The sequence below is a fragment of the Leucopleurus acutus genome (genome assembly GCF_964270905.1).
Source record: "Leucopleurus acutus genome assembly, chromosome: 3".
Lineage (NCBI taxonomy): Eukaryota > Metazoa > Chordata > Mammalia > Artiodactyla > Delphinidae > Leucopleurus > Leucopleurus acutus.
Genome location: NC_139145.1, coordinates 147,650,100 through 147,676,163, shown reverse-complemented (window position 1 = coordinate 147,676,163; position 26,064 = coordinate 147,650,100). Strand labels below are relative to the sequence as shown.

Sequence of the window (26,064 nt, the reverse complement as noted above, 5' to 3'; positions counted from 1 at the left end):
AGAAGGATAGGTGTTAGCTTTTCTCTAAATGTTTGATAGAATTCACCTGTGAAGCCATCTGGTCCTGGGTTTTTGTTTGTTGGAAGATTTTTAATCACAGTCTCAATTTCAGTGCTTGTGATTGGTCTGTTTATATTTTCTATTTATTCCTGGTTCAGTCTTGGAAGGTTGTGCTTTTCTAAGAATTTGGCCATTTCTTCCAGGTTGTCCATTTTATTGGCATATAGTTGCTTGTAGTAATCTCTCATGATCCTTTGTATTTCTGCAGTGTCTATGTTACTTCTCCTTTTTCATTTCTAATTCTATTGATTTGAGTCTTCTCCCTTTTTTTCTTGATGAGTCTGGCTAATGGTTTATCAATATTGTTTATCTTCTCAAAGAACCAGCTTTTAGTTTTATTGATCTTTGCTATTGTTTGCTTCATTTCCTTTTCATTTATTTCTGATCTGATCTTTGTGATTTCTTTCCTTCTGCTAATGTTGGGTTTTTTTTGTTCTTGCTCTGATTGCTCTAAGTATAAGGATAGGTTGTTTATTTGAGATGTTTCTTGTTCTTGAAGTAGGATTTATTGCTATAAACTTCCCTCTTAGAACTGCTTTTGCTGTATCCCATACATTTTGAGTCGTTGTGTTTTCTTTGTCATTTGTTTCTAGGTATTTTTTGATCTCCTCTTTGGTTTCTTCAGTGATCTCTTGGTTATTAAGTAGTATATTGTTTAGCCTCCATGTGTTTGTATTTTTTACAGATTATGTTCCTGTAATTGATATCTAGTCTCATAGCATTGTGGTCGGAAAAGATACGTGATATGATTTCAATTTTCTTAAAGTTACTAGGGCTTGATTTGTGACCCAAGATGTGATCTGTCCTGGAGAATGTTCAATGAGCACTTGAGAAGAAAGTGTATTCTGTTGTTTTTGGATGGAATGTCCTATAAACATCAATTAAGTCCATCTTGTTTAATATATCATTTAAAGCTTGTGCTTCCTTTTTTATTTTCATTTGGATCATCTGTCCATTGGTGAATGTGGGGTGTTAAAGTCTCCTACAATGGTTGTGTTACTGTTGATTTCCCCTTTTATGGCTGTTAGCATTTGCCTTATATATTGAGGTGCTCCTATGTTGGGTGCATAAATATTTACAATCGTTATATCTTCTTCTTGGATTGATCCCTTGATCATTATGTAGTGTCCTTCTTTGTCTCTTGTAATAGTGTTTATTTTAAAGTCTATTTTGTCTGATATGAGAATTGCTACTCCAGGTTTCCCTTGATTTCCATTTGCATGGAATATCTTTTTCTATCCCCTCACTTTCAGTCTGCATGTGTCCCTAGGTCTGAAGTGGGTCTCTTGTAGACAGCATATATATGGGTCTTGTTTTTGTATCCATTCAGCCAGTCTGTGTATTTTGGTGGGAGCATTTAATCCATTTACATTTAAGGTAATTATTGATTTGTATGTTCCTATTACCATTTTCTTAATTGTTTAGGGTTTGTTCTTTGTTATTGTAGGTCTTTTCCTTCTCTTGTGTTTCCTGCCTAGGGAAGTTCCTTTAGCATTTGTAGTAAAGCTGGTGTGGTGGTGCTGAATTCTCTTAGCTTTTGCTTGTCTGTAAAGGTTTTAATTTCTCCATCAAATATGAATGAGATCCTTGCTGGGTAGAGTAATCTTGGTTGTAGGTTTTTCCCTTTTATCACTTTAAATAGGTTTTGCCACTCCCTTCTGGCTTGCAGAGTTTCTGCTGAAAGATCAGCTGTTAACCTTATGGGGATTCCCTTGTATGTTATTTGTTGTTTTTCCCTTGCTGCTTTTCATATTTTTTCTTTGTGTTTAATTTTTGATAGTTTGATTAATATGTGTCTTGGCATGTTTCTCCTTGGATTTATCCTGTATGGGACTCTCTGTGCTTCCTGGACTTGATTGACTGTTTCCTTTCCCATATTAGGGAAATTTTCAACTATAATCTCTTCAAATATTTTCTCAGTCCCTTTCTTTTTCTCTTCTTCTTCTGGGACCCCTATAATTCGAATGTTGGTGTGTTTAATGTTGTCCCAGAGGTCTCTAAGACTGTCCTCAATTCTTCTCATTCTTTTTTCTTTATTCTGCTCTGCAGTAGTTATTTCCACTATTTTCTCTTCCAGATCACTTATCATTCTTCTGCCTCAGTTATTCTGCTATTGATTCCTTCTAGAGAATATTTAATTTCATTTATTGTGCTGTTCATCATTGTTTGTTTGCTCTTTATTTCTTCTAGGTCCTTGTTAAACGTTTTTTGTATTTTCTCCATTCTATTTTCACGATTTTGCATCATCTTTAGTATCATTGCTCTGAATTCTTTTTCAGGTAGACTGTCTATTTCCTCTTCATTTGTTTGGTCTGTTGGGTTTTTCCCTTGCTCCTGCATCTGCTGTGTGTTTCTCTGTCTTCTCATTTTGCTCAACTTATTGTGTTTGGGGTCTCCTTTTTGCAGGCTGCAGGATCGTAGTTCCTGTTGTTTTTGGTGTCTGCCCCCAGTGGCTAAGGTTGGTTCAGTGGGTTGTGTAGGCTTCCTGGTGGAGGGGACTGGTTCCTGTGTTCTTGTGGATGAGGCTGGATCTTGTCTTTCTGTTGGGCAGGACCGTGTCCGGTGGTGTGTTTTGGGGTGTCTGTGACCTTATTATGATTTTAGGCAGCCTCTCTACTAATGGGTGGGGTTGTTTTCCTGTCTTGCTAGTTCTTTGGCATAGGGTGTCCAGCACTGTAGCTTGCTGGTTGTTGAGTGGAGGTGGGTCTTAGCGTTGAGAAGGAGATCTCTGGGAGAGCTTTTGCCATTTGATATTATGTGGAGCCAGGAGGTCTTTGGTGGACCAATGTCCTGAACGTGGCTCTCCCACCTCAGAGGCACAGGCCTGACACCCGGCTGGTGCACCAAGACCCTGTCAGTCACACAGCTCAGAGGAAACAGGAGAAGAAAAGAAAGAAAAACTAAAATAAAAAGAAAGAAAGTTGTTAAAATAAAAAATTTTAAAAATGTTACAAATAAAAAAAACCTAAAAATAATTTTAAAAAAAGAAGAAAGAAAGAGAGCAACCAAACCAAAAAACAAATCCACCAATGATAACAAGCACTAAAAGCTATACTAAAAAGAAAACCCCAAAACGGACAGACAGAACCCTAGGACAAATGGTAAAAGCAAAGCTATCCAAACAAAATCACACAAAGAAGCATACACATACACACTCACAGAAAGGGAAAAAGGAAAAAAAAAATCTCTACATATTAAAAAAAGAAAGGAAGAGAGCAACCAAATCAATAAACATATCTACCAATGATAATAACCTCTAAATAGTAAACTAAGCTAAACATAAAAGCAGAAACCAGTCAGTCGCATACAGCAAACCCCAAGTCTACAGTTGCTCCCAAAGTCCACTGTGTCAATTTTGGGATGATTCGTTGTCTATTCAGGTATTCCACAGATGCAGGGTACATCAAGTTGACTGTGGAGATTTAATCTGCTGCTCCTGAGGCTGCTGGGAGGGATTTCCCTTTCTCTTCTTCACACAGCTTCACACAGCTCCCGGGGTTCAGCTTTGGATTTGGACCTGCCTCTGCATGTAGGTCGCCTGAGGGCATCTGTTTCCGCCCAGACAGGTCGGGGTTAAAGGAGCAGCTGATTCGGGGGCTCTGGCTCACTCAGGCGGTGGGGAGGGAGGGGGGAGGGAGGGGTACGGATGCGGGGCGAGCCTGTGGCGGCAGAGGCCAGTGTGACATTGCACCAGCCTGAGGCGCGCTGTGTGTTCTCCCGGGGAAATTGTCCCTGGATCCCGAGAACCTGGCAGTGGCGGGCTGCACAGGCTCTCCGCAAGGGGGCTGTGGATAGTGACCTGTGCTCGCACACAGGCTTCTTGGTGGTGGCAGCAGCAGCCTTAGCGTCTCATGCCCGTCTCGGGTCCACGCTTTTAGCCGCGGCTCGTGCCCGTCTCTGGACTCATTTAAGCGGCGCTCTGAATCCCCTCTCCTCACGCACCCCAAAACAATGGTCTCTTGCCTCTTTTGGCAGTTCCAGACTTTTTCCTGAACTCCCTTCCAGCTAGCTGTGGCACATTAGCCCCCTTCAGGCTGTGTTCACGCAGCCAACCCAGTTCTCTCCCTGGGATCCGACAGAAGCCCGAGCCTCGGCTCCCAGCCCCCGCCTGCCCCGGCGGGTCAGCAGACAAGCGTCTCAGACTGGTGAGTGCTGGTCGGCACCGATCCTCTGTGCGGTAATCTCTCCGCTTTGCTCTCCGCACCCCCTGTGGCTGTGCTCTCCTCTGCGGCTCCGAAGCTTCCCCACTCCGCCACCCGCAGTCGCCGCCCACGAAGGGGCTTCTAGTGTGTGGAAACCTTTCCTCCTTCACAGCTCCCTCCCAGGGGTACAGGTCCCATCCCTACTCTTTTGTCTCTGTTTCTTTTTTTTCTTTTGCGCTACCCAGGTACGTGGGGAATTTCTTGTCTTGGGAGGTCTGAGGTCTTCTGCCAGCGTTCAGTAGGTGTTCTGTAGGAGTTGTTCCACATGTAGATGTATTTCTGATGTATTTGTGGGGAGGAAGGTGATCTCCGAGTCTTACTCCTCTGCCATCTTGAAGGTCTTATCAGGTTTAAATTTTAAGTATAGTTTTATAACTGTAGTTTGAACTTAGCACATTAAAATTTTTTCTCCACATTAGTCTAGAAAGGAAACAGGATTAGTGTCTGAAGTATCTTGTTGTATGGTGTGCCATGATTTAGCCATCCCCTTTTGGGGGGGGATTTACACTGTTTTCTCTATCCTCTCTCATTTTTAACTGAGGAGGAATAAACTAAACTAAATCAAACAAAGGAAAACCTCTGCTTTGGCCTAAAAGAGAGGCAGCCAGAGGTAATAAAATTTTATTTTGATTTTTTTTTTAATTTATTTATTTATTTTTGGCTTTGTTGGGTCTTCGTTTCTGTGCGAGGGCTTTCTCCAGTTGCGGCGAGCGGGGGCCATTCTTCATCGCGGTGCGCGGGCCTCTCACAGTCGCGGCCCCCCGTTGCGGAGCACAGGCTCCAGACGCGCACGCTCGGTAGCTGTGGCTCACGGGCCTAGGCCTAGTTGCTCCGCGGCATGTGGGATCCTCCCAGACCAGGGCTCGAACCCGTGTCCCCGCATTAGCAGGCAGATTCTCAACCACTGCGCCACCAGGGAAGCCCCTATTTTGATTTTTGAAAGTGTTTGTTTATGGGAAATTATCGCATGTTATGAACTGCCATAAGCCATTTTTTCCCTTTGCTTTTTTATAAAATTAGACTATAGCATGATATATTAATGGGTTTGATGAATGGTAGTCAGTGGAATCTGGTGGGTAAAATGCAGGTTAGTAGGAGTTTGTTTACAACAAGGCTAGGTTTTGAGCCAGCCACTCACATGATTGGCCTATGAAGACCAAATCATTTAGTTCTTAGAATCGGTTCCTTGTGCATCTGCAAAGCAAGTGGCCTCTCTGTGACTTTCCATTCTTGTCCCTTTTCTTATAGAGCCTCCTTGGCCAACCGCAGGTTAAACCTAGCTCTGGCATGCTTTGAAAAGGCAGTTGACAATGTTATTGCTGCTAAGGGTGATAGGACATCAGATCTGATTGGTCTTTACGAGGAAATTGCTCAGATGGAGCAGCTGAGGAACCATGACCAGGCCATCCAGTACTTGCAGCAGGTAGGTGGGTTGGCTGAAGCCCCGGCCAGGTGGGCTTGTTTGGCAGGTGGGCCTGTTTGGCCCAGGCCCAGTTCCCAGGGCCAGGGACGCTTGGGCTTCTCAGAACAGGGGATGGGATTGATTTTCCTCCAGATCCACACAAGAGACCTTCCTCAACTTTAAATGACCTGGACAGAGAACAACGACTCACAGTGGGCCTATCTGCTGTGTGACCTGATTTACGACAGCATTTCCCCTACCAGGCTTCCCTCACCTCTATCTGTACTGGGAAGAGGGAGCTGAGAAAGTCTACTCCAGGGAAAAAAGCCATAGGGGCAACTGAACTTAAGTCTTTAGCAAATGCAAAGGACTTTTTTTTTTTTTTTTTTTGTGGTACGCGGGCCTCTCACTGTTGTGGCCTCTCCCGTTGCGGAGCACAGGCTCCAGACACACAGGCTCAGCGGCCATGGCTCATGGGCCCAGCCGCTCCGCGGCATGTGGGATCTTCCCGGACCAGGGCACGAACCCGTGTCCCCTGCGTCGGCAGGCAGGCTCTCAACCACTGCACCACCAGGGAAGCCCGACATTTGAACATTTTTTAAATGATGACATTTTCTTTAGTTCTATTTTAATTGCCACTTGTAGAGGCAAAAAACCTTGTGGTGGTTTGTGACCTTTTTTTTTTTTTTTTTTACAGTGGCTGCAGTATTTTCTGTTGGTTCCAAAGATTAATGTAAAGCCACAGATTGACCTAATATTTTAATTTAGTTTCCAAGAAGGTACTTGGCCAGAATCTCATAGCTTATCCTTGTTATATTCTGATACAGTGAACATGTTGACTCTGTGATAAGACACCAGTACCAATGCCTGACAGCTGTCTGCTTCTAACCGAGTGTACCCAGCTCCTAGACAGAGATGCAGAAGTGTCTTGAGTGCCAGGTGGCTCTGAATCTAAACCACAAGCAGGACTGTGGACAGGTCACCTTTACTACTAAGAAACACGCTCCATGAGGACAAGGGTTTTGTCTGTTTTGTTCACTGCAATGTCCCTAGTGCCTGAAACAGTAACTGACACATAGTAGGTGCTCAATAACTATTGAGTTACTTTGCTGAATTTTATAACACATTTCCTGTGGGATAATTACATTTTAAAAGGAGCTTTTTCTCCCAACCTCAAGCCTGAGATGAGATTCTCAGCCTGTTCTAGAGGACCATAACAGAAACTCAGATGATTTGGGAATTGTGTTCCCATGAAATATAACATTTTTTTTCAAACAGAGATTTAATCTGCCACTGATAAAAAATAAACAGGATCCATTGGCCAGAACTGCCATCTTCCAGTAATTCCTTAAAACGGTGAACACAAAGGGAAAGAGGAGAGGCATCCACTATATGTTCTCTAGGCCTTTTAGAAAACATGGAGTTATTTCTTTGGCCACATCCTTGGGGATCTACAGGAAAGGTGCTCTTGTATACAGTAAGGGAATGGGCATTGTTCAAAAAGGAATGCCCAGAAATGTTACCGTGGCAAAATTGGAAAGGTCTACAGTGTTACCCAGCTTGCCGTTGGCATTGTTATAAACAAACAAGTTAAGGGTAATCCTCTTGCCAAGAGGATTAATGTACATATTGAGCATATTAAGCACTCTAAGGGCTGAGATAAATTCCTGAAGTGCATGAAAGATCAGAAAAAGAAGGAAGCCAAAGAGAAAGTTACACGGGTTCAACTGAAGAGCCAGCCTGCTCTACCCAGAGAAGCACACTTTGTGAGCACCAGGAGCCTGAACTACTGGAATCAACCCCAATGAATAGCTAGACTAAATAAGAACAACAGAGAGAAGACTCAAATAAATAAAATCAGAAATGAAAGAAGAAACATTACAACTGATGCCACAGAAATTAAAAGGATTATAAGAGACTACTATGAACCATTACATTCCAACAACTTGGATAACCTAGAAGAAATGGGTAAATTCCTAGAAACCTACAGCCTGCTAAGACTGAACCATGAAGAAATAGAAAATCTGAATAGAACTTTAACTAGTAAGGAGATCAAATGTGCCAACAAGAAAAGCCCAAGATCAAATGGCTTCACTGGTGAATTCTATGAAACATTTAAAGAAAAATTAACTCCAATCCTCCTCAAACGCTTCCCAAAAAAATTGAAGAGGAAGGAATGCTTCCAAACTCATTTCATGAGGCCAGCATTACCTCGATACCAAAGCTAGGAAAAGACTACAAGAAAAGAAAACTACAGAACAATATCCTTGATGAATATAGATGCAAACATTGCAACAAAATACTAGCAAACTGAATTCACCAGCATATTATAATGACCACACACCATGACCAAGTGGAATTTATCCCTAGGATGCAAGAATGGTTCAACACATGAAATACAATCAATGTGATACACTACATTATCAGAATGAAGGATAAAAATCACATGATCTTTGCAAGAATACAGAAAAAATATTTGACAAAATTCAACATCTTTTTATGATAAAAGCATTCAACAAACTAGGAATAACAAAGGTCATATATGAAAAGCTCACAGGTAACATCATACTCAGTGATGAAAAATTGAAAGCATTTTTTTCTAAGATCAATAACAGGACAAGAATGCCTACTCTTGCCCACTTCTGTTCAATATAGTCCTGGAAGTACTAGCCAGAGCAATTAGGCCAGCAAAAGAAATAAAAGTCATCCAAATTGGAAAGAAAAAAGTGAATTATTTCTATTTGCGGATTATATGATCTTATATTCTTATATGTAGAAAACCCTAAAGATTTCACACACACACACACACACACACACACACACACACACACACACACACACACACACGAAGTGTTAGAACTAATAAACAAATTGCAGGATATAAAAAAATTTCAGGATACAAAATCAACATACAAAAATCCGCTGCGTTTCTACACACCAACAATGAACAATCTGAAAAAGAAATTAAGAAAACACTCCCATCTACAGAAGTATCAAAAAGAATAAAATACTTAGGAATAAACTTAACCCAGGAGGTGAAAGACTTGTACACTGAAAAAATAGGAAAATCTACTTATATGCATGTTTTCCTATTCTGAAAAATGCAAAGATAATATAGAGCCTTGAGACTCCTAAATTATTGTCAATGTTTCCTGGAAAGCAACAACTGACATCCTTTTTATGTTTGTTCTGACATGCCACATATGAGGATGTTGATTACATATTCAACCCAGTTCCAAAGAAATGTTCTATTTATAAATGTCAACATAGTTAACACAGGCAGAGGGTGATGTGCTATTCTTGAGGATGCCACAGCAATAACTGTACCTCTTCACTCCCTCTAAAGAAAGCACATTGGGAAATCCAATGAGTCCAAGCATTGTTGTTCTATAAACAACTTCCAGTGTATACTTAATTTTTCTCTAAATCATATGCTGTATAGTAAGTAGTTAAGAGTGAGAGTTGAGCTGAAAGACAACTGGCCTGGACTTTAAAAAAAAAAAAGCCAGTATTATGAAAGGGCAGAACTATTACAGATTAAAGAAGACTAAAGGATTGTGAAAACTAAATGCAATATGTGATTCTTCATTGGATATTAGATTTTTAAAGTTATAAAGAACATTATTGGACAATTGGGAAATTTGAATACAGAGCATATATTAATATTATGTCAATGTAAAAAATTTTGAGAGTAAAAATGTAATGTAGTTATGTAGGAAAATGTTCTTGTTCTAAGAATATACATGCTTAAGTATTTAGGGGTAAAGTATCTTAAGTACAACTTATTTTCAACAAAAGTACATATGTGTATGTATTTATATATGTATATAAAAATGTTATCTATTACATATAATTTTTTAAAGAGAAAGCAAATGTGGCAAAATGATAGCCAATTGGTGAATCTAGATTAAAATATTATGTGTATTCATTCTACTATTCTTTGAGTTTTTCTGAAGGTTTGAAAAGCTCATGGAATACAACCAGCATGCTCCTTCAGAATTACCAGGTGAATTAAAAATATGTACATTTTTTTTTATCCCCTGGGAGGCTTACAGACTGCTAAAGGCTTTATTGAAGTCTCAGGTCATTAGCTATGGTGACTGTAGTAAAAAAGTGGCTGAAACTTTTTATAACATGGGCAGGATCTGCTTTGCCAAAGGAGAGCTCAGAAAGGCAATTCAGCTGCTAAGGAAGGTGAATACTGGCTGGTGTTTTACATGTGCTTCCAGGCCTGTAAGCAAAATGTGAGGGGAGATGTGTGTGTGTGTGTGTGTGTGTGTGTGTGTGTGTGTGTGTGTATTTTCCCTTCCCTTCCCTCTCTCTCTCCTTCCTTTTTTTTCTTCCTTCTCTTTTTCTTTCTTTCTTTCTTTCTTTTTTTTTAAGTAAAGTGTGCTCTTTTGAAAATTCTTCACATTCTTAGATGTGCTAAGTGAGAATATGACTACAGAAACTTTTGTTGTGTCTGTGCCTGGACCAGAGTTTTAGAAGAGTAATACCCTAATCCTGGAAACTTGGTATGGCAGTAGCAGAATCTTGTGAAAGCACCAAAGGTTGTGTTGGAATGAGGAACACCTTGTCTAGCCATCATTACCCGAGCACTGATTCCCCTTCCAGGGAGCTCAGACAACCCTAGAAGTTCATTGCCTAGTAGTAGGATGTGGCAAGAGGTGTGCCTAACAGTTGTTCAGCCAGTCAGTATACTAACAGCCCAAGCTAAAGACTAGGTAAGATCAGTAGTGATGTCTGTACATAAAACCCAAATTAGTTCAATTTCAGAGGAAAAGTTGGTAAAGATCAACTGATATTCAAGAGGGCAGAGTCAAAAGCAATCCACACATGGGAATTCCCTGGTGGTCCAGTGGTTAGGACTCTGCGATTTCACTCCAGGGGCCCCAGGTTCAGTCCCTGGTTAGGGAACTATGACCCCGCAAGCTGTGCAGTGTGGCCAAAAAAAAAAAGCGTTGCACACACACACACATATATTGGCAGGTGTGGAGATATTTTATCTCATTTCAGGTTAACTTAATGTAATAAGTATGAAAACAGTAAATAACAGAAGAATGGGGACTTCATTTTGAAGATTCATTTTGAAGAGGCCACTATAGCTGGCCCTGTATAAACACAGGGCACTGTTCCCTCCAGTACCTTCAGATTCTTTTCTCAAGCCTTGGGCAGTTTTTACACCTCTGTGTTAATCAGTACTCTGCTGAATACAGTTGTCCCTCGGTATCCGTGGGGGATTGGTTCTAGGACTTCCCACCCGCCCCCCTCACCAACACCAAAGTCTGCAGGTGCTCAAGTCCCTAGTATAAAATGTTGTAGTACAGTCGGCCCTCCGTATCTGCAGGTTCTCAGACTGCGGGCCAACCGCACTTGAAGGGGACACACTGCAGATATAGATATTCTCTTTCTGTGCAGCTGTCTCTCCTCTGTTACTCTGCCCTGAGAGTCTCCTGAGACTCTCAGCTCTGTATGCTCAATTCAGGGCGTCTGCTGAGCTCCACTTCCCTGCATCACAGCCTGGAGATGGTCTCAAAGCAGTAATCTGGGGCAATCATAGCGTTTATTTCACTTGCTTTCCCTCTCTCAGGGAACACTGTCCTTTGTTGCCTAATGTTCATTGTCATGAAGATCGTTCCAAATATATTTCGTCTACTTTTTCTCTTCTGGTTGTTTCACGTGGGAGGGCAAATCTGGTGCCTATAATTCCACCTTGATTGTATAGAGAGGTCAGCAATAAAATTTACAATGGAAAACTGCCTAAGAGTAAAGTTATGTAGCATGAGAATGCAATGCAAGTTTGGGACACGTACACTGATTTCATTTATATCTACCCGTTTGGTTACAGCTATTTGGAAAATCCTGGTGGAAACTTTCCACTGTGGGTTTTAGGTAGGCATGCTGTCCATTTTCAGGCCTGTTACTTTGGTTTTCCACAGCCACATATGGTAGTGGAAGCTTCAGTGAAGTGGAATGATACAGGTACAGCACTAGGGGGACAGAGCCTTCGATTCAGACTCCTTCCTCCTTGGAAGGGAACCAGGAGGAAGAGTAGTACAGGCATCTGAAATGTCAACCCGTGACATCTCAGTTCCACTGGTGCTCTCCTGAGTTTGGTTTATAATGAAGGTGCTTGTTATTTGATTCTCTTTAAACTGTTATGCTTCTCAACTCGCCTACAGTGTCTGATGATTCAAATCCTCATATATGGAAATGAGCACTGTACAAGCAGAGACACAGAAAACCTCCTTAGCCTAATGCAGAGGTAAGTTCTGACCCTGATCATCAACCAGGTCTTCAGTGTGGATAGCATGGCCTCACCCAGATTCATTCATTTAGGGGTGATTCACCTGTTATTCTTGTTAGTAAGGCAAAATGCCAGCCTGTACTATGCATCTGGCCAAATCCTAAACTGGAGGTACCTAGTCAATTTCTAGTAGTCTCTCAGAACCCGATGTTACAGGGGTCTGCTGCAATATTATTTAGTATTTATGTCTCTTTCAATGCTGAGCATTATAACCAAGTCCTACAAGACTGTTTCAGCTAACAGCTTGTGACAGATACAAACTGGGTTTATAACAAAGCAAGTGAAGGAATTCCCTGGCAGTCCAGTGGTTAGGACTCCATGCTTTCACTGGTGAGAGCCTGGGTTCCATCCCTGGTGGGGGAACTAAGATCCCACAAACCGGGGGCACGACCAGAAAAAAAAAGTAAGTGAATACATTAAACTTATTTTTCTTGCTAAACATACAAAATCTAAGTCCCTAAACATAAGGCAACTTTTGGGGGGAAACAGTTGTCTCCAAAGTTAAAAATAAAAGAGCCTCTTCAGATTCTTCTTAAAAAATGTTTCAGCCAAAGAAGAGTGTTTTGTGTAGACCTGCCCCCTTCTTGACCCTTGGCATATCATTGCTGTTTGTTCATCTCAGAATGATATTGATCCTGAACTGTTCTCTTTTGTTGAGTGTATACTAAATCCCTAAAACTGAGCTAGCTCCTATTCATAAAGTATTTAATTTTTACGAATACCCTACATGATAGCTCTCGTTTGACAGAAGGGGGCCTGATGTTCTATAAAAGAACATGCCTAAATTCACTTAAGTCTTGGAGGTTTGGACCCAAGCAAGTGTGACTCTAAAGGCCATGTGCTTTCCCCTTAGAGCCCTCTAACACAGAGGGGTGTCACCATGGGGTGAGAGTTAGGACTCTGATTGCACTTCACTGGAGGTGGCTCAGTTAGTACTTTCTCACTACGCTGGCCAGGTGGGGGACCAGATGAGCACAGAGAATACATCAGCCCATCCTGTCCCCATCCACCTCAGTCAGAGCCACACCTAGAGGAGGCCCAACAGCAGACTGTCCCCTGTTTGATCTCACCCAGGAGAGAATGTTCTCTAGCCTCTCTCAGTGATGCCCACGGTAGGAGGGTATATGGGGAACTTTGCCCTCTGCCTGCTGGTGTATATGAAAGTATGTTTTCTTAGTAACCATAACAGTATTAATAATAACTATAAGGTAGAACTTCTTCCAATCCCCTGATATTGTAACATACATGTATTATTTCTGATTCATAAATAACCCTATTCGGTAGGTATTTTATCTTACATGTTCAGGTGATGAAACTGAGACTCAGAAAGTTTGAATATCTTGTTTAAAGTCATCTAGCCAGTAAGTGTGGTAAGATTTGAACCCAGGGCTGTCGTAGCTCAAAAATACACGGCCTTTCACTACATAATAGGGATTCTGACTTTTGAGGAATTTGAGACTGTATATGGGGACACCTGATCAGCAGGCAAGTCCCCAGAACCTCGTTTTACATATGGGGGAACTGAGGACAGATATGTTCAAGTTGAATTACCCCAGAGGAGGCAGAGCTGGGATGTGAACCCAGGTCTCTCTAGCTCCGGAGCGTGCTCTCCGTGGGCAGTGTAGCTTACTCTCTGACGGCAGGCTGTCTGGATTTTAAATCAGGCTCTCTGACCTAGGTGAGCTTACTTAACCTCTCTCAGCACCTTTATTCATCAGTGAAATAAGAGTACCTTCCTCAAAAAGTGGATTTTCTGAGAAATAATAAGATCACATATAATACAGCACTTAGATCAGGGCCTGACAGGTCTTTAGTACTCAATATATGTTGGCATAAGAATAAAATAAGAAGAATTATCTTTCTGAGATGCTGGAGATAATAGAATGTTTCGATAAGAAGCTTCTATATATCACGCTATTACTATTTTATATTAAGAGTGATGGGTAAAAAGTATATATTACTGGAGTCAGCCCTGTCATCTTAAACCTGCCTCTGCCACTTAATAAGTATATGACTTTGGAAAAATCACTTAACCTCTGAGGCTTGGTTTCTCCATCACTAAAATGCAAATAATAGCATATGACATAGAGTTGTTTTGAGTTTTCGATAAAATAACATATATAACATTCATAGGCCAGTGCCTGGCAGAATATGTACTCAATGAACGTTAGCAAAACACATTTCCTTCCCCCTTCTTCTACAGTACATGCCTTTTGCTTCCAGGGTAATAGGTCAGAATATTTGAAATCCTAATTGTGATTGATCGTTGGGCAGTATTACACTATGTTTGTATGTTTGAGAATTAGATTGAGAATTTGAATCTTTGAACATATCTAAAGTACATTTTGTACACTGAAGGTAATAATAATGAAACTAAAAGTACAAAACATGTAATTTCAGACAAGAAATGCATGTGTCCTCAAAACTGGAACAAAGTTCTACTCAGCTTGTATTTAAAGCGAAACTTCAGAATAGCTGGAGTGAATCCATTTCCTCAGTAGCTTGAGGTTGCTTTTCCCTCGAGTTTTTCTTTTTTACTGTTCCTGGTTCCTTGTCCATGATTTGAAAAGAATGCTAGGAGGAGGAGAAATTAGGAAGCATTGGTATAACCCAATTCAGGCCCCAGGTAGTATGAGTTTCTTTTGGTTCTTGGAGGCTAATTCTTCTCTCTGTAAATGACAGTGAGACGTAGACCTACCAAGAAAGCACATGTAAGGGGAAAAGAAGAGTCTTTTGAAGGACTCTGCTGTAGCAGAAGTCCGGTCAGTAAGATGAGTCCTGAAACAAGCTCATATCTCATTCCTCAAGAATTGCTGAGCAAAGCCATAGGCGTGGCTGCCAAAGCCCAGATGTCAAACACCACCACCACCACCACCAAACAAAAACCCCCACAAAAAACCCAGTACAGGAACTGTTCTCTTGGCTTGAGCATCTTGCTGGAATAATCAATCCCAGATGTCCTGGAACTCTGCTAGTTTCCTGATGTGCTCTTGTGCTTTCTACCCCACCTCCTCTGGAAACCCAGTGACAACATTCACCGAACTTTCATTGCCAAGAGCCCAAATTCTTGGCTCTTGAAGCCTCTGCAAAGAAGTGAAAGCAGAACTGGCCCCATGAAATAGGAGTTGGTTTCCAAGGTTAAATGTTAGTTGCAAGAGCCTCAAATAAGATTTCAGTGTAAAGAAAAGGCACAGAAAGTCTCAGATTTGGAAGTAAACTTTGAGATTGTTTAGTCTTTTACCTAAATCACAAATGGACTTCAGTTTTAATCATTTACATATCGAGCTCCCTGCAAACTCTAGAAATACTAAGATGTTTAAGATATAGTCCTTTCAAGAAAACAGACACACATGACCAGATTACAAGTTAGTCTGTAATAAAGCTTTAATAGAAATATAAACAGAGGACAAGTAATAAATTGTAGGGCTGGAAATGTAGGGGGAGACAGTGTGTACGCAACAGGCAGGTGGCTGGGTCTTCAAAGAAAAGTAAAACATCAACAGGTAGAAAAGCCAGAGGAGGGCATTTCAAGTAGCACAAACAACAGCACAGTGGCCTGGAGAGACGTGGTATTTCTGAGGAGAAGCAAGCGGCCTTGAGTTGTTGTAGCTGGAGGTACCTGAGTAGGAACGTGCTGGAGATGAGTTTGGAAAGATAAATTGGGGTCAGATTATGGAATGTTTTATGTGCTATGCTGATGAGTTTAGAATTTATTCAGTAGACAGAAGGTAACTATCAAAGCGTTTTGAGCAGGTTGTGCCACGATCAGTTACTGGCTTTGAAACATTAACTGTCAGCCATGGGAAGGATAGATGGGACCTGAGGAGACCGTAGAAGTAGGGAGACCACTTAGGAGGCAGATGCAATAGTGCAAGGGAGAGATGTTGAGAGCCTTAATTATCTAAAACCATAGTAGAAGGCACATGGAGGATGGATTGAGAACAATTTGGAGTCTCAAATTGGCAAGACCTTAGAGCTGATTAGATGTGAGGTGTAATGGAGGCAGGGGCCCATTCAAAGGTGGCTTTGAAGTTTCTAGCTTGAGCAACTGAGTGAATGGCAGTGCTATTAAGTGAGAGCATATTGGCAAGAGGAGGTCATCTTGGAGGATGGCTAGGAGGTCTGAGGAAGCTAAAACATTATGGATGTGTTAAATTTGAGGTACCCAGAATACGTCCACTTGGCAATGTCTAATAGGCTGTATGGACCAGAAATTCGAGATACATTAGAAGTTAAAGAAATGGATAAGAAATCCATGGAATGTGTGTATGTTAAACAAGAAAACGTAGGTAAGCACTTTGGAGAATGTTTACACTTATTTTGGAGAGAACATATGTGGTGTTTTTGAATCAAAAGAGGGGGCTCAAGTGTGAGCTTTTCCACTTACAGTGAGATTGAATCTTCCTTTCTTCATCTAATGAAATACAAACAATAAGACTCTATTTTAAAGGCTTTATTTAATGTATGGCACATACTAAGCGTCGTGAAATGTTAATTACTGTAATTATTATTATTGTATTATCTAGGGGTCATTCAGAAGGAGGACTGGGAAGGAGACTCAAGAGGAGTCTTTAGAGAATTGGAAGAGTCAGGAAAAAATAGAAAGGAACTCATAGGAGGAGAAAGTTTCAGAGAAGGGAATGGTCATTATCAATGTCACAAAAGACATGAAGGGGCAGTTCAAAGAGGGAATGCAAATGGCCAATAAACACAAAACAGGATTTCCAATCTCATACAGAATTTACGAATTCAGAAACTGAAATACCATTTTCAACCTACTGTATTTGTGTTAATGAAAAATACAGGTCATATAAACCCAGCTCTGTCAAAGGTTTGGGGAGATCAGCCCTCCCAGTACTCTGGTATGGAACTGTTGGTTGATATATATATATCCACAGGTGACCAGCTAGAGTTTTATATATCTCTATATACATATATATGTGTATCTATATCTATGTATCTTCCTTGTAGATCTGTCTATTGTAGGAAAACTGGTACATGTTAATGGTCCATATAATATGGTCATTCAAAAGCATGAAGTAGAGCTTTGAAGAGTCATGGAAAAATATTCCAGATATATTATTAGAGGTAAAAACACACAAATAGATATTAGTATTATATATAGTATAACCCATAAATATATGTAACTATATAATTAAGGAGGGTAACAGTAATCTCTGGGGTATGGAATTATGGGGTCCTTTCAACTTGTGTTGAAATAATGTATATTATTTGACTTTTTTTTTAAACAACAAATATGTATTATACCTCTGATAATAAAAGAGAATAAAAATTTAAAAAGAGTATCACATACATGTCAAATATTGAGACAATATAATGTAGTGTTAAGAGAATGGACTAGAGCCAGATGCCTGAGTTACAATCAGTTTATTTATTAGCTGGGTGAGCTTGTCACAAGTCACTTTATTTCTGTTTTCTCACCTATAAAATGGGGATAATAATACCTACTTCATAAATGAGTTAATGAGTTAATGTAAGTAAAACTCCTCAGAAAGATGCCCGACACACAGTATGTGCTAATTAGAAGTGATGATGATAATGACGACTAATAAGAAGCCATGCAGGCAAATAGAAAATCATCACTGACATGAGAGTGAGCTGTACTGGTGGAACAGATTTTTAAGATTACTGTTTGTCCAGTACCTGTTTAAACACCTCCTCAAATCAGGAACTCACTCATTACCTGTCCAGGTGGCCCTTTCCATTACTGGACAGTTCTAGCTGTTAGAATACAGTAGTCAAGGTCATGGACTTTAGAGTCAGACAGACCTGTGTTTGAATCCAGGCGCCTCTACTTTCTGTGTGCCGTAGGGCAAGTTATCCTAAGCCTCAGTTTTCTCTAATGAGGATTAGAATAGCATCTATAGTATGGAAAGATAATAAAGAGTAAATGAGATTGTTCACATAAAGCACTTCGCATGATATTTGGTATATGGTAAGTGCTCTATAAGTATTAGCTATTTTTGCATCTGTAGCCAGTCACCCAGACTTATGGGAAGTATGAAGGCATGGCGCATTAGCTTCGTCTTTGTCCTTGCTAGACACCTCTAGGACAGCTGCATGCTGAACACTTATTTTGGTATAACTTTTGATAGGTCTTAAGCTGTAGGAGACAATAGAAGGAGCAAGGAAAACCATCCTTTTCTCTTTACAGGAGGGGGAAGAGGGAAGGTGCCTTAATGCCCATTAACCTATTAGTGATCTACTGTCTTCTTAGTCATATGAACAAAAATAGCCTTTTCTGGGCTGAGGGGCTGGGGAGAGAAAGCCAAAGAAAAGTAGGGTGGAAAAGGAGGATTTGGGGTGATTATTTCCAGAGAGAACTGCAGTTAAGTAGGAGAACAGGTGATACACTCAGTAAATTTTGTGTCAGCCAAACCAGTCTTGGGCAGGACCTCAGTGATGAAATTTATGACCCGTAAGCTAGATTGTTTCCAGGCTGCTGCGCTCATATTCTTTCCTATCACTAGTAAATATTCTAACACTGCCTCTACAAAATTGAAAGAGAAAATATTTGCCAAACCTTCGTGTATGAGTGGGTGAGGAGCAAAATCTGCTCTAATATCCAGGTGCCCAGGGGCAGTGGCTCTTCCAAATCAGGACTCTAGGAATGGCTGGCAACACTGGGGCAGATAGAGGAGTGAACATTTAGGAGCATTTAGCTCCCCCCCCCCCACCCCCCAGGGTCTCACTGAAGGGGAACAGAGGCTGCTAAGCCACAAAGAGCCAGCTCAGGGTACCTGGTCTTCAGCAGAGCACTGGGGGAACTCTACAATCAACAGCCACTCTGCCACGCCCACAAAAACAGATTGACGGGAGGTATAGCGTGGACTAGGGCAAGGAGAACAAGTATATTTTACCTCCTGGGCCCACTCTGGTAGTGGTTTCCTGGAGTGATGCTTGAAGTTCCAGAGCAAAAGGCTGGGTTTGGTGGAGCTGGGTTTATTATTGTCTGTCATGGGGCATGGGTGGGGGAAGAGCTAAACTTCTGCCACAAATTTGCTATTCATGCCCAGTCAAAGAGCCGTATACCTTGAGTCAAGGCACCTTGCGTGTGCGTCCCACCTCTGCTATGAAATAGCAATGTAACCTTAAGTTGCTTAAACATTCTGAGCCTCTTTCCTTAACATTCCTTCAACACATTTATCTGGTGAGCTCCTACTAAGTGCTAGGTGCAGTTAGAGCTGCAGGTGGTAATAAGATAAATAAAACACGGCCATTACTCTTAAGGAGACAACAATCTAGCGCAAGAGACAAACATGAAAAATAATGAAAATGTGAAATATAGATTCTCTAGTAGAAGTCTCAGTGCACTCAGAGCAGCAAGGAGAGAGAATCTAAGAAGGCTGGAGAAGACTTCATAGACAGGGTTACATCTGAGTTGTTTCTTGAAGGGCGAGTAACAGTTCATCCAGCAGGAGGAGACATTACAGGAAGAAGGTACTCTATGCAGAAGCACAGAGGCATGACAGAGGGCAGTGTATGAAAGAATGGTAGGCTACTGTACCAGGCAGCACTTCCTAAAGGGTATTTCAATGTTGAGTCCAAGGGATGGAGGAAGAAAGGCTCTGTGAAAGAACTGAGTTTAGGAAGAAACCAAACTGAATTAAACAAAGTGGACACAGGTTTACTTCCTGAAGGACTTCTCAGAACTTTTTTTTTTTTTTTTTTGCGGTACGCAGGCCTCTCACTGTTGTGGCCTCTCCTGTTGCGGAGCACAGTCTCCGGACGCACAGGCTCAGCGGCCATGGCTCACGGGCCCAGCCGCCCCGCGGCATGTGGGATCTTCCCTGACCGGGAAACGAACCCGCGTCCCCTGCATCGGCAGGCGGACTCTCAACCACTGCGCCACCAGGGAAGCCCACAAATTAATTTTTAAAAAGCCACTGTATTTATATTTACCTGAATTCTTTTTAAAATCGTCAGTGATTTAAATTTTGGCAAATAAAACGTTATTTAGAGCCATAGAGAAAATATCTTAGGTCTGGTTTTATTTAAAGCAAAAGGTATGTAGAGCACATGTTTGAACTGAGGGTACAAGAATACTTGTGGAGTTTGGTAAAGGATTTGGGCCCCACTTTAGGACATAAGTTCTTTCTGAACAATGACTATCTCACCAATGAACTATTTTATCTGATCATAGAAACATGACTTCAACACATCCCTATGAACTAATTTTTCTTTATGATTCATGGTGGTTACGAGCTCTAGCTCTGGAGACAGACAAGCCTGCTCAAATCCCAGAACCACCACTTTCTGGCTATGTGTAATCCTGGTGTTCTCATCCATAGGATGGGGATGAGAATAGTACCTATCTCTTGGTGATGCTGCGAAAATGAGATAATGTATGTAAAGTGGTTATCATGTAATAAATAAGTTATTTTCATATTTACTGAAACCTGGGCTTTGACTTCATTACCTTCCAGCTACACCACTGGCAATGAAGGAAAATGAGATAGGGGCTAGTAACTGTGAAAAGCTACCACTACGCTGGTGTGGAAAACATTTTGCTGGTTAATATCTCAAAAGTGAGCTAGAGCTTAGCCCCTGGAAACATAATATCATAGACGAGGCAGTCCGATATAATTACTTATATGCAAAGACGATGATATATACACTGTGGAAGTCAGTGTTCTTTCAGTAACCAAAGGTTTCAGGCAAGGGGAATTGTGCCACCTTGTGGTGGGAGAGCACTAGGCCCAAGGCTGTTTTCAACTTGCTGTCCCTAGCAGAGATCCCTCTCTGATCTTTGCCGACCCTTGATTTTATGAGACCCCTGGGCAATTGATTTAATTGGTGCCTATTTCTTCTTCAAATTTGGAATCACAGTATCTCTTGGTTTACTGACAAGAAAGTTAAAGTGCCAGAGAGCTTTCTGTATTTTACATGGTCCAGTAGTAGAGAATGAATCAGTCTTCAGTGCAACTTACATGTAAAAAAACCTCAAGTTGCTAATAAAATTTTGTAGCTGATATTTCTGTGGGACAATTTTTTTTTTTATTTTTCAAACAGGGGCTATGCAAACCACACTTGTTGCAGGCTTGTGGTCTAAATAGGAGGTAACTGAAGAACACTTAATAGAAACCGGGTTTCTGGATCAGTCTTTTGGACCAGATTATTTCTAACTCTTGCCCAACTTCTCCAGTATTAAGAAAACAGAGTATGGAAATCTTAATGGCTGGAAATGGGGATATAAGATCCTCTTTTTAGCATTTACAGTGCCTCCGGGATGTAAATCTCTGTGCTCAGGAGAAGAAATCACCTGAAAATCATGAACACTATAAAAGGCCCTACATTTGATAAAAATTTTCAGCTGTGATTAAAAGCAATCCACGTATCCTAGATATCGTTGACCTGCCATCTGAATCAAGCAAAGGGTTCCCTGTTCTTTAGGGAGAAAACCCAAGACTCTAGTACCATTTTGGAGGCCTATTAGCAGAATCAGCATTTTAGGGGGATGGTCACACGGTGAAATAGTTGTCTCAGACTGAGGTCAGCCTTCTAGGTCAATAAGGCAGTGATTGGTGCTAGCAGGAGGGAGAGAAGGCAAGAACCAAGAAAAATGCACAAAGGGTTTTCTCCTTTCCTCTAGGTCTTCTGTTAACAGTAAAGAGAAAACCTCTACACAAGATAGCCAACAATAAAGCCAACATTAAAAAAAAATTCTGGACCACAAAATATATTTACCAACACCGAGAGCAGTGGCAGATCAAAAGCAGAACAAAGGACTCTGGGAAAAAAAAGATCCACTTAGCATTACAGGTAAAGCACCCAAGAGCCATCAGAAACCAGGATCCTGTAACCTGGGAGAAGAAATCTTTAGACACGTGCTTTAAGTTAGTTTTTCATGTCACTAGGACTCATATTACCTTCCATTTCCCTTTTTCTAACTCTCCTTTCATTCTTTTCAGTCCTTTTTAAGAAAATTCTGCAATACCTAAGTATTATAGTTTATTGGCAAACATTTAAATATACCATTTGTAAGAATTTTTAGCCATAACCTGTTTGAGGTCATTAAAACTGCTTTGTGAGGAAATATTTGATCTTCTGAAACACTGGCCTGATCCGGTTTACTGAAGTCAGAAAGGCCATTTTGATTCTTATAAATGAAAAAACCAGGGATACGAAAAATTGATTTGTTCAAGGTCAATCTGGTGATTATAAAGCAGACTTCCTGAATCACAGATGATTACTCTTTCCATCCCACTATGCTGCCCCCACCAAACTGGAGTAAAAAGGCTCGTTTTAGGAAAGGAATGCTCACCAAGATTGTTAAAAAAAATCCTGAGCCCCTGAACAAGTGTATATCTAGGAAACAGGCAATCTCGAATCATATTCTTTTGTGTACCCAGGGACAAAGGAGAAGTCAGATTCAAGTTTATATTATAAAAAGCTTTTATTTTCCCCTTTTCATCGCTCCTCAGTTACCTGAGCTGATTTAATAGAGCTCAAACACCTGTGTCTTTGGAATCCGAATTTGTCTCTGACAGCATCTCTATCACTCACTCAGTGCTGCTAGAGCCACATCTTGGTTCTTCATTTAAGAAAGTATATTTTCATTTCAGTCATTTGTCCAGTGTGTAAATCCTAATAATCAGCCAGTACCCAAGGTATTAGCAGTGAGCAGTGTTCTGCTGTGGCAGGAGTACACACACACACCAGTTAATCCAGTGGCTTGCCCTTGGACTGCTAGGCTTCCTCTCCTTCCTGGCTGCAGCCACTCTCCCTCAGCTGATTCCCAGAATGCTTTACGCTTGGCACTCAGGACTGAGGTCTCAGGTTGCGGCCCTGGCTGAAAGCACCTATATTCCATTGACCTTCTCTGCAGTGCTTATGAACTGGTCACCTAGTCGGTCACTGCCGATTTTAGCCCTGTCTGGAGATGGGACTGCTGCTGTTCTTGCCCAGAATACTCTGAATTGACTAAGGCAGCCTCAGAAGAGTTGCTTCCATTTTCGCATATCCAGTTAAAAATGGATTTTCAACATTAACTGTGATAAAAACGAATTATCAGAAAGAAGTGGCCATTCAGACTCCGTTTTTGGGTGGCACTAAAATTTTTAAAATTTTACTATTTCGTGAGACCCCAAAGTCTTAACATCTCCAAACTGACAAACCTATATCCAGAAAACAAGAGCACGAAGTGTAGCACTGTAAAATAAAATGTTATGGTGTAACCCTCTTGTTTCATTTGAAATTATTTGTCATATTTCCAGTTTTTCTTTATTGACAGTATAAAATTGCTAACTGTCCACTCTCTGAGACTTTGAAATGTTTTATGAAATGGTAGTAATAATGAATGGTAGTTATAGTTTTAATATCCTCGTATCTGACAAAATAGAAAATTGTCACCTATTTTGGTTCCAAAAGTTTTAAAATTTTACTATTTTGTGAAATCCCTAAGTCTTAAGAAACCACATTGGAAATATTCAGCACAACACAACTCACTACAAAGTCTCACTCTTGGCAGACTGTAGATGAGAACTAAACTACTTTCTAAGCTCATTCAGTGGGAAGCAGCAATCTGGGTAACAGTCCAATCAAACACCGGATGTTTCTAGCTGACCAAGTCGATAAGGTCATGTACAACTTTTACATTCTTTTAAATTAGCTACTGGCCACTGAAATTTGAGGTAGATAAGGTAGGAAAAAAAAATCAAGCCCAGATCAACTGTCCCACATACAAATTTTAATAAACATTCAAAGCATGTAAAGAGTTTATGCAACCTGTTTCATAAGCTCAGTGAAGCCTTACTTCTCTGTTTCGGCAGTTTACCCACCACCTTCCATGAAAGGTCCGCTTAAGGCAAACCTGACAATATTCCAGAGATGGGATTGTCCTAATCCATTCAGCAACAAGCAACCGGAAATCTTTGGACAAAATGGCAGGAAGTAAGACCATTTAGGGGGGTCAAGCCTTATACACCAGGCCTAAGGGTACAGGCTACAGGCCCCACTAGATTCTTGTATCCTTTCCATGCAAGGATGGGGAACTATTCTGAAATAATTTAGTTCACATATCCTGAATACCTCTAGTTTTACCAATGAGAGCCACTACTATTAGCTATTATACTGATCAATGAGCTATTAATTTCCAAAAGGAAACCTACTTCAAACATTTACTCTGCTAATTACCAAAACTTCTGGCCATGACTAAGATATGGATGCCAGAAACACCTGTGACAGCCGCCTGTGGCATTTCTGATTAGAGCACGAGCTGTCCACTGCTGGAGTGAGAAACCCACGGGACAGCTGCCAACTGCCTGGCGCAGGGGTGCATGTAGCCTGACACGTGGATAAACACGCTACTAATACATACTTGGGAAAAGAGAAAATACTATACAATGTCCCTAATTTCTCAGGACCCAACAGCTTTAGTTTCACGTGGGGACAAGGGCCAGCAGTGTGAAGACAGGAAGGGGAGAAGGGAGTCTACACTGTTCTGAAAACCCCTCACCCTAAGCTATAGGGAACGCCAAATGCTGCCCTTTCAGCAACTGTAACTAATTCTTAGCAGGACTACTCAATAGCACCACAGAAATTCTGTGGCTTCTTGTAAAAATGATTATGTTACAAGACTTATTTTTATTAGAATAGAATTTAACAAATCATTTTATTTTTATTGTTTTGAATCATTCATTCTAGGTGGAAACACATCATCATCAAGTAGGGAATAAATGAATTAAAAAACGGAAAAAATATTACCTACCTATTCCTGGTAAGCACAATTTTACTGGAAAGAATATGAGATAAACTTCAAACAGGCAAAGATAATCTTAAAAGTAAGATTACAGTCTTCTATATGTGTGTGACACATGAACTGAATTTGTAGTCACCAAAGCATCCTGCTCTGCCTGAGGAAGTGCTCCCCCTAGTGGTCTTTCATAGGAACTTGAACAAAGTTAAACTAGACAAATAGAGTGCGCATAAAAAAAATTCTTTATTAAGTCACACCTTGATGTCAGGGTGATTTAGAAAGAATTAAATTCATTAGTTTCTGAATTCTAAATAACTCAAGATACGTGCGGCTAAAATAATAGTCTTAAATGTGCAAAAAAGTCTTATTAAGTCGATACATGTTTTAAATTCTTTACAGGTTCAACTTGAAAAAAATACATTAGGTCAAAATAAATTCAAACCGAAATAATGGAATTAAATAGTGACTAATAATCTGAAAGTGGGGGTTCTTTCACCTAACAAATATTATTGCATCCTAGGTACTGTTCTAGGTACTAGACATGCCAATGAAAAAACAACTGCCCTATTTTAAATTTAAAGGAAAACTGTAGTCCTTGAAATGTTTACTGATTAAATATTTTCATAATTATGTTTTAGACTTGTTTTGATCTTGTGTTTATCCAGACAAAAAACTATTTGGACATTTAGTAGATTTAATCATTTCCTTCTCAAACATATACTATACTTTACAAAACTCCAACTTCTTTTGTACCAGCTGGGCACCCTGAGATTGCCTGGAAGATTTCTTAGTTATCAGGTACTCACCCTGGACTAGACACCCAGAATTGCACAAATTGTACACGTGCCTGGAAGCAGTGCCTACATAACGTTCTGGAAGAGCTTTTCCCTGAAGTGCTTTGCTGAAACACTCTCCAAAGGCCAAAAGTGCCTGGCCACTGAGAGACACTGAGCTGTTGTCACATGGTGCAGAAACTTCATTTTAGTTATATACTTTTTCTAATAGAAACCAAGTTACATAATTTAGTGTTATGTTTTCTTAACCTACATACCACAAAAATTATTTCATTGAAAACTACCTATGAAAGTATAAAATCACTTAATAAATGGTTTTGTACACCTTGGTTTGATTGAGAAACTCTTACAGGCAAATAGAAGGTATCTAATAAGTACTTACTACACTGAACAGTTTTCAGAACAAGATGAAAATCTGTAACTCTGAAGACTGTTTTATAGCCTGTTCACAGATGTCTTCAAAATGTACACTTGAAAAATAAATCATATAATTATTCAGACTTGTCTGACGAAGCCTAAACTTCAGAACATTTGTGAAGAAATCACAGTTAAAAGCAGTCACTTCAATGCAATTAAAGACT

General features: G+C 40.5%; 1 protein-coding gene across 1 annotated transcript in view; it reads left to right on the top strand.

The window, feature by feature from the left end:
• Nucleotides 1-23,888, top strand: part of TTC23L (tetratricopeptide repeat domain 23 like) — a gene marked incomplete at both ends in the record, with an annotated part of 47,158 nt that extends 23,270 nt beyond the window's left edge. Inside the window, 5 exons of the mRNA XM_082835066.1 lie at nucleotides 5,511-5,685; nucleotides 9,712-9,858; nucleotides 11,847-11,929; nucleotides 16,133-16,260; nucleotides 23,764-23,888. Of these exons, the coding sequence (XP_082691192.1) occupies nucleotides 5,511-5,685; nucleotides 9,712-9,858; nucleotides 11,847-11,929; nucleotides 16,133-16,260; nucleotides 23,764-23,888 (658 nt within the window). The remainder of the gene's footprint in view (nucleotides 1-5,510; nucleotides 5,686-9,711; nucleotides 9,859-11,846; nucleotides 11,930-16,132; nucleotides 16,261-23,763) is intronic.
• Between the last annotated feature and the right edge of the window lie 2,176 nt (nucleotides 23,889-26,064).